Source organism: Hemiscyllium ocellatum, chromosome 22 (assembly GCF_020745735.1).
Source record: "Hemiscyllium ocellatum isolate sHemOce1 chromosome 22, sHemOce1.pat.X.cur, whole genome shotgun sequence".
Lineage (NCBI taxonomy): Eukaryota > Metazoa > Chordata > Chondrichthyes > Orectolobiformes > Hemiscylliidae > Hemiscyllium > Hemiscyllium ocellatum.
The window spans coordinates 53,639,652-53,658,821 of record NC_083422.1 but is presented as its reverse complement, the minus strand read 5'-3'; the positions used below and the strand labels follow the sequence as shown (position 1 = coordinate 53,658,821).

The window sequence follows — 19,170 nt, the reverse complement described above, 5'->3', positions numbered from 1 at the left end:
GAACTAAATGCCAGCACCGGCAACAATGCCCACATTCCATGAATGAATGAAGAAAACTCTGTCAACAGCAATGCAGTCATTGCTTTCCTGTTGTCTAAGGAAAGATATCCTGGCATTGGAGGCAGTCCAGAGATAGTTCACTACCTGATACCAGATTTGGAGGGTCTGTCTTACAAGGAGAGGTTGATTAGGTTGGCCCTATACTCATTGGGATTTAGAAGAATGAAAGGTGACCTCATTAAACATACAGGATGCTAAGGGGGTCTCAATGGGGGGACTCAGCAGGGTATGTGCAGAGAGTTTGTTTTCCCTTTACAGGGGAGCCCAGGACTACAGGGAATAATCTCAGAATAAAGGGTCACACATTTAAGACAGAGATGAGAAATGTCTTCTGTCAGAGGGGAGTGAATCTATGGAATTCTTTACCGCAGAGGGCTGTCAAGGCTGGGCCATTAAGTATATTCAAAGCTGGGATCGAGAGGTTTTTAATCAGTACGGGAATCGAGAGTCCTGGGGAAAAGGCAGCAAAATGGAGTTGAGGATGATCAGATTATTGAATGTTGAAGCAGAGTCAATGGGCTGAATGGCCTACTGCTCCTGTCTTCTGGGCCAGACAGACTTTCTTGTCATCATGTTGATTGAGGGATAGAAATTGATTGAGTCATAGAGTCATACAGCACAGAAACAGTCCCTTCGGCCCAATTAATTCATGCTGACCATAATCCCAAACTACACTAGTCCCACCTGCCTGCACCTAGTCCAAATCCGTCTATAGATTTCCTGTTCGTGCACTTATCTAAATATCTTTTAAACACTGTAACTGTACCCACATCCACTTCCTCTGAAAGTTCATCCCCCACACAAACCACTCTCTGTGTTGCCTCTCATGTCTTTTTCAAATCTTTCTCCCCTCACTTTAAAAATATGCCCCCTAGTTTTGAACACCCCCACTTCAGGGAATAGACAGATGTCATTCACCTTATCTATATCCCTCATGACTTATAAACCTCTTCATGTCATACGCTTCATTGAAAAATGTCCCGACTTCTCCTAATAATTCAAACCCTCCATTCCCAGCAACATCCTGGTAAATCTCTTCTGAACCCTCTCCAGTTTAGTAAAATCCTTCCTGTAACAGGATGGTCAGAACTGCACACAACTACTCAAGAATAGGCCTTACCAACCTCAGCAATGACATCCCAACCTCAAAGTCATTGGAGAGCGCTCCCTGCTCCTGTTTAAACACAGCCCAAGATCTTTTCCATTCTGTGTCTTTTATGCAGCTTAATGTTACCTTGGAAAGGTGAGCCTGTTGACGCTGCAGCACTCCTTTAGAAGTATACTGAGAAAGTCAGTCTTGATCTTTCTGTCCGAGACCTGGAGTGGGACCTGACCTCAGAACCACGTGGTTTTGGGGCAAGAGTACAGTTGCTGAACTACACAGTGTAGCAGCTTGGCCTTTGAAATATTAAGCCAGGACTCTCGAACACAACTGTACGTTGGTAAGAGCTGACTGAATTGTTGGAACTGAAGTTCTTCAGCGGAAGCATTGAACAGTTTGGTCTGCCTTTGTGTTTCAATTAGACGTTAAAGACCTTGTAATTATGTTTAAAAAGAATAGGGTAACTTTCCGCTTTTGAATTATGCCATCAAAACAAAAACAGATTAACTTAACATTTGCTGATTTTGGCACCTCAACCTTTCCAGGCTTGCTTCCTATTTATTGCCATGAATAGTATCTGCATCCAGTCAGTATTGTATTAGACAGCAGCCGCTTGGGTACACTCCCAGATGTGTGATCAAGTTGCTATAGAAATGGAAATTAACATTTCTCCCTCCTGTCATTTCATGGGCCCTGCAGCTCCCTCTCTCTTACTTTCTCTCTCTCTCTCTCTCTCTCTCTCTCTCGCTCTCTCTCTCTCTCCCCCTTCTTTTTGCTCTCTCTTTCCCTCCTTTTTGCACTGGCTCACACTCACACACTCTCTCTCTCTGCTTTTTGCTCTCTCTTTCTTTCTGTCTCCCCCACACCCCAATCTTGTGTGTGTCTCTCTCTCTCTCTTTCTCAATCTTTTCCTCTCACTCAGACTCTCAGTCCCTCTTGCAACTCTCCCTTTCGCTTTTTCACTCCCTCCAACAGCCTCTCTTCCTTCACCCTCTGTCTCTCTCATTCTGGTTCTCCCTGTTTCTCTACCTCCCCCCACCCCCACACCTTTTTTTTTTAAGTCTCTCTTTCTCTCTTTCCTTTTATCACCGTGACCCCTCTTCCCCTCTTGTTTGTTCTATTGGTCACTGCTCCTTTTCTGAACAGACAGTGCTCGACTCTCTCATTGTAGTTGCTTGCTTGTCCTGCCTCAGTCCCTGTGTTGGTGGTGTTGAGAGGATCATCTTGTATTTGGACAGCAGTGAATACTGGAGATGCAAGGGAGAATATCATCATGGAATTCTACAGGATGTTCTCGGGAACTCAAAATATTTCCCGTTATTTTATTTAATTGGTTGCTGAAATGAATGGACTCACGTCAGTGGTTTGAGACATGCCTCAGAGCTGTTCCTTTTCCACAAGTGAGGAACCTTGAGACAGAGATTTATTGGTGCAATTGGGCTTGTCTTATTGATCTCTGTATGAAATACTCTGTGATTTTGTGTCATTAAGAGATATACACACTTATGCAGAATTATTGACTCCAGATTTGTTAATCAATGAGCAGTGATGAAGACAGCTATCTGTGGCAATCCGTGTGGAATAACTCTGATTTTTCTCGATGTTAATTTAATTCTGGAGCCAAATGTAGGGGATTTCCTACGTCCAGCACTGGTGATGACATCAAGCAGACTGAGCAGCTGTGTACATTGAAGTTTTTTGACGGGAACAAAACAGGAAATCAAAAGCAGTGAAGGTTAAATGGTCACAGAGCTGAGCAATAGAATATGCAATAAAGACAGGAATGTGAACATGAGAAGTTGAAATACCATGAACAAACCCGAACGTTTTCTGGGACCTTTGCTCTTTGTGATTTTTATAATTGACTTGGATGAGGCAGCAGAAGGTGGTTTAGTAAGTTTGCTGATGACACGAAGGTTGGTGGAGAGGTGGATAGTGTGGAGGGCTGTTGGAGGTTGCACTGGGACATTGACAGGATGCAGAGCTGGGCTGAGAAATGGCAGATGGAGTTCAACCTGGAAAAGTGTGAAGTCACTCACTTTGGAAGGTCAAATTTGAATGCAGAATACAGGGTTAAAGGCAGGATTCTTGGCAGTGTGGAGGAACAGAGGGATCTTGGGGTCCACATCCATAGAACCCTTAAAGTTGCCACCCAAGTTTACAGGGTTATCAAGAAGACGTATGGTGTATTGGCTTTCATTAGCAGGGGGATTGAGTTTAAGAGCTGCGAGGTTATGCTGCAGCTCTGTAGAGCCCTGGTTAGACACTTGGAATACTGTGTTCAGTCCTGGTCGCCTCGTTACAAGGAAGATGTAGAAGCTGTTGTGGTTCTGCTCACCGAGCTGGAAGTTTTTGCTGCAAACGTTTCGTTCCCTGGCTAGGGAACATCATCAGTGCTGTTGGAGCCTCGTGTGAAGCGCTGCTTTGATGTTTCTTCCGGTATTTATATTGGTTTGTTCTTGCCGCTTCCGGGTGTCAGTTTCAGCTGCAGTGATTTGTATGTGGGGTCCAGGTCGATGTGTCTGTTGATGGATGTTCTTGCCGTTTCCGGGTGTCAGTTTCAGCTGTAGTGGTTTGTATATGGTGTCCAGGTCAATGTGTCTGTTGATGGAGTTTGGGGATGAATGCCATGCTTCTAGGAATTCTCTGGCTGTTCTCTGTCTGGCTTGTCCTATGATAGTGGTGTTTTCCCAGTCAAATTCATGTTGCTGGTTGTCTGAGTGTATGGCTACTAGGGATAGCTGGTCATGTCGTTTTGTGGCTAGATGTAGAAGCTTTAGAGAGAGTGTGGAGGAGATTTACTAGGATACTGTCTGTACTGAAGTGCATGTCTTATGAAGAATGTTTGAGGGAGCTAGGGCCTTTCTCATTGGATTGAAGAAGGGTGAGAGGTGACTTGACAGAGATGGACAAGATGATGGGAGGCATAGATAGAATGGATAGCCAGACACTTTTTCCCAGGGCAGAAATGGCTATCACGAAGGGGTATCATTTTAAGGTGATTGGAGGAAGGTTTAGGAGAGATGTTAGAGAGATAGGTTCTTTACACAGAGAGTGGTGGGTGCACTGCCAGCAGTGGTAGAAGAGTCAGATACATTAGGGACATTTAAGCGACTCTTGGATAGGCACATGGAAGATAATACGATGAAGGGGATGTAGGTTAGCCTGATCTTAGAGGAGAACAAGAGGTCGGCACAACATCGAGGGCCGAAGGGCCTGTACTGTGCTGTACTGTTCTGTGTTCTTTTCCGTTTTATTAAACAAATATTGATCATCAGGCCCATAGAATAGTACAGCATGTGAACAGGCCCTTCATCCACTGTTTCTGCACAGACCACAATGCCATACTATACTAATCCCATCTGTTCTGTATCTCTCTAGTCCCTGCCTGATCATGTGACTGTCAAAATGGCTCTTAAACATTGCCATCCTCTCTGCTTCTACTACCTCTCCTGGTAATGCATTCTGGGCACCTACCACACTCGGTGTTACAAAAACTTCCCTTGCATATTATCTTTTATTTTTCCCCCTCTCACCTTAAACCTACACCGCCTAGTATTTGACATTTCCATCCTGGGAAAAATCTCCACCTACCCCTTCTAGTTATGCCTTGTATGTTACGTATTACAACAGGTCATACCTCAGCCTCCGAAACTGTTGTGAAAACAATCTAAGTTTGTTTCCTTACAGCACTCTTTATAGTTCATGCACTCCAATCCAGGCAACATTGTGGTAAACCTCTTCAAACCTTTTCCAAAGCCTCCACGTCCTTCCCACAGTATGATGACCAGAACTGCACACACTACTCAAAATGTGGCCTGACTAAAGTCTTATACAGCTGTCACATGACTTGCCAACTTTTATACTCAGTGCCCCGACCTATGATGATAAGCATGCTATATGCCTTCTTTACCACCTTATCCATTTGAGTTGCTACTTTCTGGGAGCGATGGACTTGTACTCTAAGATTCCTCTGTATATCGGTGTTCCTAAAGGACCTGCCATTTACTGTAATCTCCTGGATTATCCCTGTTTTCTGAAACAAAGGAACGGGATTGACTATTCTGCAATCTTCTGGGACCTTGCTGCTGCTTAAAGGGGAAACTCAGTCAAGACCCCCAGCAATCTCCTCCCTTACCTCCCTCAGTCTCCTGGAATAGAGTTTATCAGGCCCTGGGGACTTATCTACCTTAATGTTTTTTTAAGACTCCCAATACCACCTCCACCAATCTCAACACACCCCTCCCTAACCGCACCATTACCCAAGTCTCCTAGCTGAATGTCAATGTGAAGTACTTATTAAGGACCTCACCCACTTAAAGTGGCTCCACACAGATGTTCCCTCCATTGTCCGTGAGTGGAGCCACCCTTTCCCTAGCTGTCCTCTTGCTCCTAACAAACATATGAAATGCCTTGGAATTCTCCTTGATCCTACTTGCCAAGGATGTGTCATGGCTTCTTTTGGCCCTCCTAATTCCTTGTTTAAATTTTTTTCTGTTCCTCCTATACTCCTAATTTGATTTTAGTTTCCTAAACATTACATGTGCTTCCTTTTTCTTTTTAACTGAATTTTCAATGTGTCTTGTTATCCAAGGTTCATGAATCTTGCCTCCTTATCTATCATCCTCACAGGAACGTGCTGGTCCTGAACTCTGATCACCTGGCCTTTAGAAAACTTCCACATGTCCGATGCGGATTTACCATCTCCCCCAATCGAATTTCTCCCGTTCCTGCCGAATGTTGTTGTAAATAGCCTTGCCTCAGTTTGGCACTTTCACCTGAGGGTGAGCCTTACTCTTATCCATCACCGTCTTAAAACTTACGGAATTATGCTCACTGTTCCCAAAAACTCCGATCACCTGGCCAGGCTCATTCCCCAATACAAGGCCCTTTCCCAGTTAGACTATCTACGTAATGTTTCAAGAAATCCTCCTGGATGCATCTAACAAATTTTGCCTGAACTAAACTTTTGGCACTAAGGGAGCCCCAGTCAATATTTTTCTCAGATGTTGTCTGACCTGCAGTGCTTTTCCAGCACCACACTTTTTGTCTCTGATCTCCAGCATCTGCCGTCCTCACTTTCTCCTAAAAGTTAAAAATCATTCATTACAACAACCCTGTTATTTTTACATCTTTCCCTGATCTATCTATCTGCTCCTCTACACCCCACTGGCTATGAGAAGGCCTGTAGTATCACCTCTTCATTGTGATGACACCTTTCTTATTCAGGAGTTCTATCCATATGGCCTGACTGGATGACCCCTCGAAAATGTCCCCTCTTCGTGCAGCTGTGACATCTTCTTAATCAGTAATGCAACCCCTCCACCCAATCTCTTTTACATCCTTGTCTGTCATGCCTGAAACATCACACCTGGAAAACTGAGCTGCCAATCCTGCCCTTCTCTCGACTAGGTTTCTATAATGGCTGCAACATCGTAGAAATTTAAATGTCCATAAATGCAAAATGATTTTATTTTGGGGCCAGGGAGGTTGTTCAGGAGGGACTGTGACTTAAAATATTGTTTTCGAGCCTAGTTTAACACATTCAGCTTGACAAAATATTGTCAGGATCTTCCGACACTGAGATTCTGGTGTAGTCATTAAAATTCACGCCAATTCACACAACGTCAATAGATTTCCATCTATAAGGACTTCAGTAGCAAACAGCTGACTGTAGGGGGCGACAGGTGGTACCCCTGCAGGAGGCAACTGACTGTACCCCGTCAGGATAAGGCTAACTGTACCTTCATGAGACCATAAGACATAGGAGCAGAAATCCATTCGGCCCATCGATTCTGCTCTGCCATTCAATCGTGGCTGATAAGTTTCTCAACTCTGTTCTCGTGCTTTCTCACCATAACCCTTGATCCCTTGATACTCAAGAGCCTATCATAAGTCTCAAATATACTCAATGACCTGGCCTTCACAGTCTTCTGTGGCAGTGAATTCCATAGAGTCCCCACTCTCTGGCTGAGAAGTGTCTTCTTCTCTCCATTCTAAAGGGTCTTCCCTTTACCCTAAGGCTGTGCCCTCAGGTTCTAGACTCTCCGACCAATGGAAACATCTTCCCAACATCCACTCTGTCCAGGCTCTGTATGTTGCAATTAGATCCCCCCTCATCCTTCTAAACTCCATTGAGTATCGACCCAGAGATCTCAAACATTCCTCATATGTTAAGCTGTTCCTTCCTGGGACCATTCTCGTGGGGGTTCAATGATGGTAATACCATACATCGTCAAGGGATAATGGTTAAATTCTGTCTTGTCGGAGATGGTCATTTCCTGGCACTCGTGTGGCACAAATATTACTTGCCACTTCAAAGGTGAATGACAAAACAAGTGCATACACCAAGATCAAAAGCTTGATTTCTAGATGAGTGCCTTAGATCAATGTAGGGGAGTGTAAGGACAGACTAAGGCAAGATGAGGTGAACCACAAATAGTGGAGCAATTAAAATTGGGAATGCTCAAATTAAAGGAGCACTGAAATTCTGGATGGTTGTGGAGCCGGGGGGTGATGAATGAGATAGAGGGAAGCAAGGGTATGAAAGGGATTCACAAATAATAATGAGACTTTAACGTTGACCACAAGTTGTCTGTTTGAAATTGTATCCTCTTTTAGCTCTTTGTTAAACAAAAAGAATCAAATAAATGCAGATGCGGTATTGAATTTCCTTGTTGAACACGCGACTGGTAATCGGAGTTACTGTTCCGACAGCATTTCTCTTCACTCTGTTGCAACTCTTCTGTGATGTGGAGTTTAACCTTTTGTTGTGTCAGTGTTGAGTTCATATTTAGAGGCTCCAAATGATTCATCAATGTGCAAGGGTACTTTGCAGCAAATGCAAATTTTTCAAGAACTGAGAGCAACAAAGAACATCAAAATTAAAAGAAAGCTAATACTGCTGGACCTCATAAGAGCAGTCACAGTGTGGAAGCAGGCCATTCAGCCCAAACCTACCCTCTGAAGAGCATCCCAAACAGACCCTGCATTTCTCATGGCTAATCCACTTAACCTACACCACAGTGCAATTTAGCATGGCTAATCCACCCCAATTGCACATTTTTAGACTGTGGGAGGAAACCAGAGCACCTGGAGGGCACCCACAAAAACACAGGGAGAATGTGCAACACACACACACACACACACACACACACCCCACTACCTACCTGAGGCTGGAGTTGGACCTGGGTCCCTGGTGCTGTGAGGCAGCAGTGCTGACCATTGAGCCACCTTGCAGACGTTTGGCTTTTTGAAGGGTTTAGATTGATTAATTATGATGAAACTGTTTCTACTAACACAGCGATTAGTAGGTAGACCACCCATGAGCCAGATAAACCAGTTGAGATGAGGAATAATATCCTTACTCAAGGAGTCATCAGAATTGGGAATACTTTGCCAGTAAGGATGATAGAAGCAGATAAATTGATTTGTCAAGGGGGTTGCAGGGGGAATGGGATTGGGTGATCATAGATGGTGGTAGACAAAATTTGTCAGAGATTCTTGTTATTGATGATGTAATTATCCTTTTATTAGGGAGGGTAACTGAGAGATTGACTTAACTCTTGGTGCATGTTGTACCATTCAGTTACACCTTCCGTCTATCATCCGGTCAGCAGTCAGGGTGTACAATCAGAAGTGAACAGTTTTCAGCACCAATAATGACATCCCAGCGACTGAAACATCATGGGCCCACATGCAGCAATACCTGGACAATATCCAGGCTTAGGCTGATAGGTGGCAAGTAACACTTGTGCCACACAAATGTCAGGCATTGACTATCTCCAAAAATCTAACTGCTCTGTACGTTTAATGGCATCACCATCACTAAACACACATCTATCAATACTCTGGGGGCTACCATTGACTAGAAACTGAACTGGATTAGCCATGTAAATACAATGCCTACAAGAGCAGGTCAGAGGCTAGGAATCTGGCAGTGGATTACTCATGCCCTGACTGCCCAAAGCATGTCCACCACCTACAAGGCACAAGTCAGGAGTGTGATGGAGTACTCTCCACCTGCCTGAATGGGTGCAGCTCCATTAACACTCAAAAAACTGACACCAATCAGGACAAAGCAGCCAGCTTGATTGGCACCACATCCATTCCCTCAACCACCGACGGTCTGCCGTAGCAATGTGTACCATCTTCAAGATGCACTGCAGAAACTCATCAAGCCATCTTCCAAATCCATGACCCTTCCCATCTAGAAGGACAAGGACAGCAATTAGATGGGAACACCACCCACTGCAAGTTCACCTCCAAGCCACTCACCATCCTGACTTGGGAATAGATTGCTGTGCCTTCACTGACGCTCGGTCAAAACCCTGGAATTCCCTCCCCAAGGGCATTGTGGGTCAACCTACAATACATGGACTGTAGTGTTTCAAGGTGGCAGCTCACCGCCATTTTCTCAAGGGCAACTAGGGATAGGCCCAACCAACAACATCTAAATCTCCTGAAAGAATAGTAAAAATAACTTAGTTTATTATCTCGGCTCCTTAACTCTTAATAGCCTGACCTGAAATCAATCAAATTTGAGTTTTTCACTCGCCCTTTAACCTGAACTGCTTTTTGGGTTGGAACATTGCAGGGGGGAGTACTTCCTGGCATTGCACCTGAATGATCTTGAGTGAATTTTAAAGTTAATACTCCCTAGCCCCAGTAGAAACTGGATGGAGAGTGAGAAAATGTAAACACCCAACTCATTGGCAATGATCTAGAATCATGACTGTCTTTTTCCACCTGTTTCCTGTTCCTTGACATCTCCCTTGTCTCAGCACATCTCTTCCTGAAGCCCTCATTCATGCCCTGGTAAGGCTTTTGACAAAGTTCCACATGGAGATTAATGTGTAAAATTAAAATTCAGTGTATTGACTTGGATAAAAAAATGTTGATTAGCAGACAGGAAACAAAGAGTAAGAGCAAATGGGTCTTTTTCTGAATGAAGGCAGTGACTAGTGGGATATTGCAGGGATTGGTCTCAGGGCTCTAGCCATTGACAATATCTGTTGATGGTTTAGGTGAGGGAACTAAATGTAATATCTCAAAATTTGCAGATGACATAAAGCTGAGGGGAAGGGTGAGCTGTGAGGTGGATACAGAGATGTTGCAGTGTGATTTGGACAGGCCGTGTGAGTGGGCAAATGCAAGGCAGATACATTATAGTGTAGATAAATGTGAGGTTATCCACTTTGACAGCAATAACAGGGAGGCACTTTATTATTTGAATGGCTGCAAATCGAGAGAAGGGAATGTTCAACAAGACCCGGGTGTCCTTGTGTACCAGTCACTGAAGGTAAGAGTGCAGGTACAGCAGGCAGTGAAGAAGGTAAACTGTATATTGCCCTTCATAGTGAGAGGGTTCGATTGTGGGAAACAAAAATGTCCTGCTACAACTGGTGAGACTACACCTGGAATATTGGGTTTAGATTTCTCCTGCTGATCTGAGGAAGGATGTTTGTGTTATGGAGTGAGTACAGTGAAGGGCTGACATGTGAGGAGAGATTGAGTCAGTCAGAATTGTATTCACTGGAGTTTAATTCAAACAGGAATAGACAGAGTAGATGTAGGAAGGATGTTCCTGATGGTGGGGGAGTCCAGAACCAGGGGTCATAGTTTAAGGATAAGGGCTTCATTGGGTGATCATTTGAGTAGAAATGGCATGGAGGGATGTTGGGAGTTTGGCTGTAGGTAATGACACTTGGTTGAAGATCTGGTGCAGGCACGAAAGGCCAAATGGCCTCTTTCTGTGCCGTAATAATTCTGTGTTATTTGCCATCATGAGGCCCTGTCCTCAAACAGCTTATTCTGTAGAAGTTGATTCAAAGCTGAAGCCTTTGTATTAATCCCTCGCCTCTTGCTTTATTGCTTCCAGCGTCAGAAAGAGAGAAGAAAGCAGGAGAAAGGAAGAAGCAATGAGGAGAACAAACTGGTAAAGAAAGACTGTTTTGTCACCGGCTCTAAGCTAGGAATCCATTTGATTTATCAACTTATCCTCTCAGAATTCCAATCTCCCTACTTACCTGACGTTTGGCTCTTCTATCAGTCTTCTCAACTTCAAAGCACAAGCAAAATATTGAATATTTTGAAGATTGATTTTTATTGTGTGGTTTGCTGCTACACTGAGCTTGGATTTGAGACAGAATGGTGAAGGAAAAGGCAAAATCAATCACTACTTTCAGACTTTGACTTTAAAGTAACACTTTATTATATATTAACACTCAATGCTATAGTACGTTGTAATTAAGATATGTCAGACCTTGATCTTACAGTTACAATAGATAAGGGCTAACTTATTGTCTTCATATGTTCATGTCCATGTTGTAGCATGATCCAGTGCAGGTTTCCATACTCCTTCCAAAGTATTGTGTTTTAACTCCACCCACACTGTGCTATTTATACTCAGGGATGTGCAGCTCTGTGACATCATCATAATCTTGCTCCAGTGTACAAATGCCCTTGTGTAATAATTTGTTTCAGCTGAATGTTGTCCAGGGAATGGAAGGAACGTCACACTATTTTAAAAATAAATCCAAAAAGATGCCATCTAAAGTATTTTTTTTAACAATCAAACAGGATCTATCAATCCAGATTTTGGAATCTGACTTTGTCCAGTAATAATGTCAGCTGCGATCATATTAATTACAGGAAGGTTTATTATTAGTGTTGTTTTCTTTGAATTATTTAAAGTAAAGGCCAGAATCTTTTACATTTGTAGGAAAAGGAAGACAGCGATAGTAATGAGGAGATTGAAACAATTATTAAAATACAGAACATTCCGGGAGGAGGAGTGGAGAGCTCTGAACCTCTAGGCGTCTTTGAGAATGGGGATTCCTGCACTCTACCAGGCCCAGTGATGATGGACGAGGTGAGTTCGCACAAATCTCAGCTATTTTATCATTGGTTCAGTTTTAGAAAATGACTCATTTTCCAGTCAAGAAAATGTGATGGTTTTTAACAAGTTATTTTGACTACTTGGGAGAAAATTAGAGGTGGTTAGATACAAAATAATTTTACAGTTTTCTCTAAAGAGTCCCAGTCGATAGTGGATGTGATGGTGAATTGGGAAGCAGTTTCCTTAAAACAGTGCTTCCCTGTTTTGAGGTTTTCCATTTTGTTGCAACCTCTCAGTGAACTATCCGGTGTATGTTTGTCTGTGAGTGTCATGTGTCAATGCGTGTGATTATGGGAGTGTGTGTGAATAGTCATGTGTGTGTGTATATAGTTGTGTGTGAGAGTGTGTATATGTATGTGTGTGTGTGAACATTTGCATGTGTATTTGTGCGTTAGTGTCTGTATATGCGTGTATGTGTGCCTTATTTGCACATGTGCACACTGTATGTTGAGGAGGTTATGCTAGGATCAGTGACCCCCTCCAACCGCAGGGGAAGGGGAGCTGGCCAACATTAACCTGGAGTTCACCAGCCTGAAATTTCAGTTTGCTGCCTCTTTCTTTCAGCTCAACCCTCATGTTGGGAAACCCTGCCCTGAAGGTTCTAAATAATGCATCATTTGTTAATGGCCTCTCTCAACCCATAGCTTTTGAAGGATCAGTACAGGAGGGGTTCATCCCCGGCTGTTTCTGCATTATTTACTTCTGTCAATTATTATTCGAGTTCTCCCTGATGATTGGATCAATACCACCGCCCCATGGCAGATAACATACGCCTCTGGTAGCAACATGTTGTTTTCATGGGGGTCCTGCTTCTTTTGTCAATCACTGTGTCAACCCCCCACCCCATATGCACACGCACACACACACACCACATACATGCGTGCACACACACACACACATACATGCTCAATCTTTAGTAAAAATGAAATAAGTTTCTCTTTATTTTACTTCAAGTCCCCTCATGACTTTACCTTAGAAAAATGAAGGTGCAGGGTTTTTAAAATAGAAAGCTGGGAGGGCAATTTCTGATTTTGTTTGGTGTGTTTTATGGGGAACTATTTTGCATTGTAGAAACAAGCTGACTCCCCCCAAGCCCTGCAAAAGTAGTGTACGTGTCACTTTGCTTTATAAGGCAAAATGAATTGGTACTGCAACAAGAGCAGAAATAGCTGGAGAAACTCAGCAGATCTGGTAGCATCCATGGGGAGAGGAAAAAGTCTGGTGACTATTCTTCAGAACGGAAGTTGATCAGCAGTGGTCTGGGCCTTGCCGTGACGCCAAGTGTTCGCTTTCTCTGAGAAAGAACAACTTCTGATTGTTTTTACCAGGCCCCCCTTCACCCGAATGCAAGTCCAGTTGAGGTCATGGGAGGCTATTATTGCTTGGTTGTTAACCAATAGGGAAGCACTCAGTCAGGATCAATCCTGGGGGAGAAGCGGAATGGAATCTGCTTGTGGGATCGACTGATGCTGAACCCAAAAAGTTATGGTACGAGAATTACTAGAAGCATGGCATTTCAACCGGAACTCTATCAACAAACACATTGACTTGGATCCCATTTACCACCCCCTGAGAAAAAGAGCAGGAAATGACACCACAGTAGGAAATGATGTCACCACAGGAAATGACATTACCAATTGAAGGAAACTCAAACATATAAATAGAAAGCAGGTTACAGCACCAGTGCTTCATCCAGGAGCTCACTGAATCTTCCAGCTCAGTGAGCAAACCTACATCCAGAACCTTAACCTGGGCTACAAATCTTCTCAAAGCTTACTTTCCTTTTCAGTTCCACCCATTACCTCGATTCTAGTTACTGGTGGGGTGTGGGGTGAAGGGGTGACATGGGGGTTAGGATGGAAGATGGGTGAGGAGGGAGATTATGGTGCTAGATGTGTTGAAATCTGTGGAGGGTAAGTCGCAGTCGGGGAGGGGGTTGGGTTCACGAGGGGACAGTGGGGGTGGCGCATGGTTAGGGAGCCAGATTGTGGATTGGGTGACAGTTTGGGATCTTGCAGATGGCACTCTTGCTGGCACTGCGCGTTCGTGGTGATGGGGGTGAACATTTATAAATGTAGCACCATCAAACGGATTGTTTTGTGCTGCATAGTCAGAGTACCAGAGGGGTTTATAGCATCATAAATATCCCCATCAGTTCATCTATTCGATTCTAATCCAACCCCATTTTCCAGAACTATAGCCTTGTTTTCCTTAGGATTGCTGATACATATCTAAATATTTCTTAAAGATTGAGGGGTTCTACCATCTTTACATGCAGTGAGTTCTGGATTCCCATAACTCTCTGAGTGAAAAATGCTTTTTCACCTTAAACCTCCTGCCTTAAATCTATGCACGTCCTCCACCAAACGGTCAGTGATCACTCCACCATGAGGAAAAGGTCCTTCCTGTCTACCATGGATATGCCCTACATAATTTCACACATCTCAATCATGTGTCCCATTGCCCACCACCAATGACCCCCTTTGCCACTTCAAAGAAAACTACCCACCCTAGTCTGTCCAATCTCTCTTCGTCAATGGAACTCTCCAGTCCAGGGACCATCCTGGTACCACCTCTGTACCCTCTCCAGTGGATGGTGTCAAGCTGCTTGGAGCTGCACCCATCCATGCAACTGGGGAGTGTTCCACCACACTCCTGACTACTGGACAAGCTCTGGGGGATCAGGACAATGTAAATAATCTGTTTTAGTGGTTGAGGAATAATTTTGGGCCAGGACACTTTTGGGGGAAGGTTGGAGGGGAAAGACCCCTTTCCCATTACTTTTGAAGGAATGATGGGGATTCAATACGTTGCCTCAGTGGAAAGACAGTCCCTCAGAGCGTGTGGCACTCCCACACTCCTGCATTGGTGAGTCAGCCTGGATTTGTCCTTCAGCCCTTTGAAAGTTGCTGGTTCCCAATCGTCCAAACAGAACTATGAAAGGGTTCACGATTCTCACAGACCCGTGTCAATGTCAATGACCTCTCTCATTCCACTTGGATCCCGACGTTACCAAAGCTTTAGTTTGAAATCTGTAAATGGAGAGAACTGTGAACCTATTGGAGCGGTGCATACAGTCAGGAGATGTATATTGGACCAGGCTATCATATTGCCTCACCTTGTGGGACTGATGAGTTGCCAAGTGTTGACTTTATTCATTTCCCACTTTTTCTTTCGCCGTTCACAGGAGAAGTCATTTCAAGGACTTTTCTGACGTGGAAGCGATTCTTATCTTATAATCTATGCAATGTTTATGATGAGGTCAGATTCAATGTACAAAACTCTCAGAAACACTCTGGGAAATGTTTGCCGGCTGCTTTTTAAAATAAGAAGTTTCCAGGAGGTTGGTGAAGATGTGACAGGCTGAAGAACCTCTTCTGTACTGTATGGTTCTCGGAGTGACAACGTAGACTCGTAAACTGCCTTCGCTCTTAATAATCCTCACTCACCGAAGCCTATAAATAAACCAGAAGGTGCTGGAAAACTCTGAGCTGGTCAACTCAGCAGCTGAGAGTGAGAGTGAGAGAGCGAGAGAGAGAAAGGGGGGGAAGGGGGTGGTGGGAGAGAGAGGGAGGGAGAGGTGGAGAGAGAGAGAGAGAGAGAGAGGGAGGGAGAGGTGGAGAGAGAGAGAGAGAGAGGGATGGAGAGATGGAGAGAGAGGGAGGGGGGAGAGAGAGAGAGAGAGGGAGGGAGAGGTGGAGAGAGAGAGGGAGGGAGAGGTGGAGAGAGAGAGGGAGGGAGAGGTGGAGAGAGAGAGGGAGGGAGAGGTGGAGAGAGAGAGAGAGAGAGAGAGAGGGACGGAGAGGTGGAGAGAGAGAGGTAACCGCAAGGTCAATGTTTCTTGTCAATGCCCCTCTTGTCGAAAGCTTGCCCAAAGAATAAAGCATTGGGAATCCCCTTGCTCTAAGTTCATGGGACTGGTGTAGGACTTGAATTTATGTAGCACCTTTCAGGATCTCGGTTCACAAGGTTAATTCTGGAGGTGAAAGGGTCATTGTATGAGGAGTGGTTGAATAGCTTGGCTTTAACTCATTGTAGTACAGCAGGTAAACAGACCCTTTGGTCCAACTCATCCATGCTGACCAAACATCCCAATCTGACCTCATCCAATTTGCCAGCACCTAGCCCATATCTCTCCAACCCCTTCCTAGTCATATACCCATCCAGATGTCTTTTAAATGTTGCAATTGTACCAGCCTCCACCACTTCCTCTGGCAGCTCATTCCATACACACACCACCCTCTGCGTGAAAAAAGGTTACTCCTCAGGTCCCTTTTAAATCTTTCCCCTCTCACCTTAAACCTATGCCCTTGATTATTGGAGCTGAAAATGTGTTGCTGGTTAAAGCACAGCAGGTTAGGCATCATCCAAGGAACAGGAAATTCGACGTTTCGGGCATAAGCCCTTCATCAGGAATGAAGTGGGGGTGGCGCATGGTTAGGGCTTATGAAGGGCTTATGCCCGAAACGTCGAATTTCCTGTTCCTTGGATGCTGCCTGACCTGCTGTGCTTTAACCAGCAACACATTTTCAGCTGTGATCTCCAGCATCTGCAGACCTCATTTTTTACCCTTGATTATTGGACTCTCCTACCCTATCCACCCTATTCATGCCCCTCATGATTTGATAAACCTCTATAAGGTCACCCTTCAGTCTCCGTTGCTCCAGGGAAAACAGCCCCAGCCTGTTCAGCCTCTCCCTGTAGCTCAAATCCTCCAACCCTGGCAACATCCTTGTAAATCTTTTCTGAACTCTTTCAAGTTTAACAACATCCTCCGATAGAAGGATGGCCAGAATCGCATGCAATATTCCAACAGTGGCCTAACCAGAGTCTTGTACAGCTGCAACATGTTCTCCCAACTCCTGTACTCAATGTTATGACCAATAAAGGTAATCATACCAAACAAATGTCTACTTCACCTTCCTGATGAAGGGCTTATGCCCAAAACGTTGATTCTCCTGCTCCTCAGATGCTGCCTGACCTGCTGTGCTTTTCCAGCATCACACTCTCGATTCAGATCTGCAGTCCTCATTTTCTCATAGTCTTCACCATCCTGTCCACCTGCGACTCCAGTTACCTTCTTCCATTAATGGTCAGAGAAGGGGCTGCAATATTCGTACCAACAATGTGTTTCCACATGTGAGATGAAGCCGGAATCAAAAAACTTTCTTCTGTTGAGAGGGAAGTCTGATTGAGATCTATAAAATGCTAAAGGGGATTGATAAGGTGTCCATTGAACAGATGTTCCCCCTTATGAAATTAGTCTTGAACAGGAGGTCATAGATATAGAGTGAGAGGCGGGAGGTTCAAAGCAGAAATGAGGAGAAACTACTTCTGTCAGAGGGTTGTGAATCTTTGGGAACCATTACTCCAGAGTGCGGTGGAGGCAGAATCAGTCGACAGATTCAAGAAAGAAATTGATATGTTTCTGATGAAAACTGAGCTGAAGGGCTATGGGGAGCAGGCAGAGATGTGGAGTTGAAACGTGATCATGTGAAATGGTGGAGCAGGCTCACAGCTGACTAGGAGAAAGTGAGGACTGCAGATGCTGGAGATCAGAGTCGAGACAGTGGTGCTGGAAAAGCACAGCAGGTCAAGCAGCATCCGAGGAGCAGGAGAGTCAACGTTTCGGGCAAAAGCTCTTCATCAGGAATGATGAAAGTCTTACATCCAAAACATTGATTCTCCTGCTTGCCAAATGCTGTCTGATTGGCTGTGCTTTTCCAGCACCACACTCTCAACTCTGAGCTTGAATTGCCGACTCCCGCTCCTAATTCCAATGTTCCTCAGGCCATCTCAAAGCACAGAGCAGCTAATCGTATATTCTCAAAGTGTAGTCACTGCCTCAGTCTGATCAACACTGCAGTCAGTTCTCACACACACTAAGCTCTGACAAACAGCAGTGTGTCAATGACCAGCCGATGTGTTTCAGTCGTGTGGGGTTGGTGGATGATAATTGGCCAAGATACGTCTTGGGTTCACTTTGGCACTGCCACTGGTCCTCCCCGTGTGAATTCTGACCCTGTGCATCTGACTCTCCCACCCCGTCTCCTCTCCCCTCGCCCACGGCACAGCCAACGGGCGGATAAACATGGTGATAGCCAGGAAGACACATTGAAGACCATCAACTCCAGGCTCCAGTTGGTTGTGAAAAGTGACAAGAGTGTGCTGGGTTTCAAAAAAACGTTGAGAATGATTCACACCAAGGTGAACCCATGCTGATTATTCTGCCAACAACTGTCCAGTCTTGAGGAAATCAGAGATTGAGTGCTATGCTATGTTAGCCAAGACTGGTTATCATTACAGTCACAACAACATCCTAGGTCCAGCCTGTGGTAAATACCACAGATTCTGACCACATGAGGAACATGCCAGAATATCAGTGAAAATTAAATTCAGCTGCAACTCTGAAATGTTTACAAGTAAACTTAATCTGTTGTAAAGGGAAACAAAAAAAAACATACTGGGGTAATTTGTCTTTTTTGAGATTGTACCATGGAATATTTTCTGCCCACCCAAGAGAGTAAATGGAGCCTGAGTTTAATGTCTCAAGCAAAAAGGAACACCTCTGACAGTGTGGCACTCCCTCAGCACTGACCCTCTGATAGTGTGGTACTCCCTCAGTACTGACCCTCTGACAGTGTGGCCCTCCCTCAGTACAGTTTCACTGATAGTGTGGCACTCCCTCAGTACTGTCCCTCCGACAGTGTGGCACTCTCTCAGTACTGTCCCTCCAACAGTGCAGCACTTCCTCAGTACTGTCCCACCAACAGTGTGGCACTCCCTCAGTACTGACCCTCTGATAGACATTCTGCACACAGAAACACAGACATGTATAGAAACGTACGCACAGAAACAGGCACAAAACAAACACAGACAGATATGGCAGAGACACACACAACAATGCACACACACAGACATGTCCACCCGCACACGACGCACAGACAAACATGTACACATATAGATACAGCCAATACACAGTGTGGGAGGCCATATTGAAGCATCATGGTATCTCCATACCTCAGTTGTTGAAGGAGCAAGGGCCCAGACAACATTCATCCCTCCGTCACCAGCACTATTAAGAACCAATAATCAATTGATTATCGCC

The 19,170-nt window shown here is 44.6% G+C and overlaps 1 protein-coding gene across 6 annotated transcripts in view; it reads left to right on the top strand.

Moving 5' to 3' along the window:
* The window catches only part of zgc:123010 (uncharacterized protein LOC641500 homolog), a 150,319-nt gene that overhangs the window by 52,603 nt on the left and 78,546 nt on the right, over nucleotides 1-19,170 (top strand). For 5 of the 6 annotated variants that reach the window (XM_060842226.1, XM_060842229.1, XM_060842228.1 and 2 more), the window contains exons 4-5: nucleotides 11,043-11,099; nucleotides 11,886-12,035. In XM_060842226.1, coding sequence (XP_060698209.1) covers nucleotides 11,043-11,099; nucleotides 11,886-12,035 — 207 coding nt within the window. The remainder of the gene's footprint in view (nucleotides 1-11,042; nucleotides 11,100-11,885; nucleotides 12,036-19,170) is intronic. The other variant, XM_060842227.1, reaches the window with a different exon arrangement.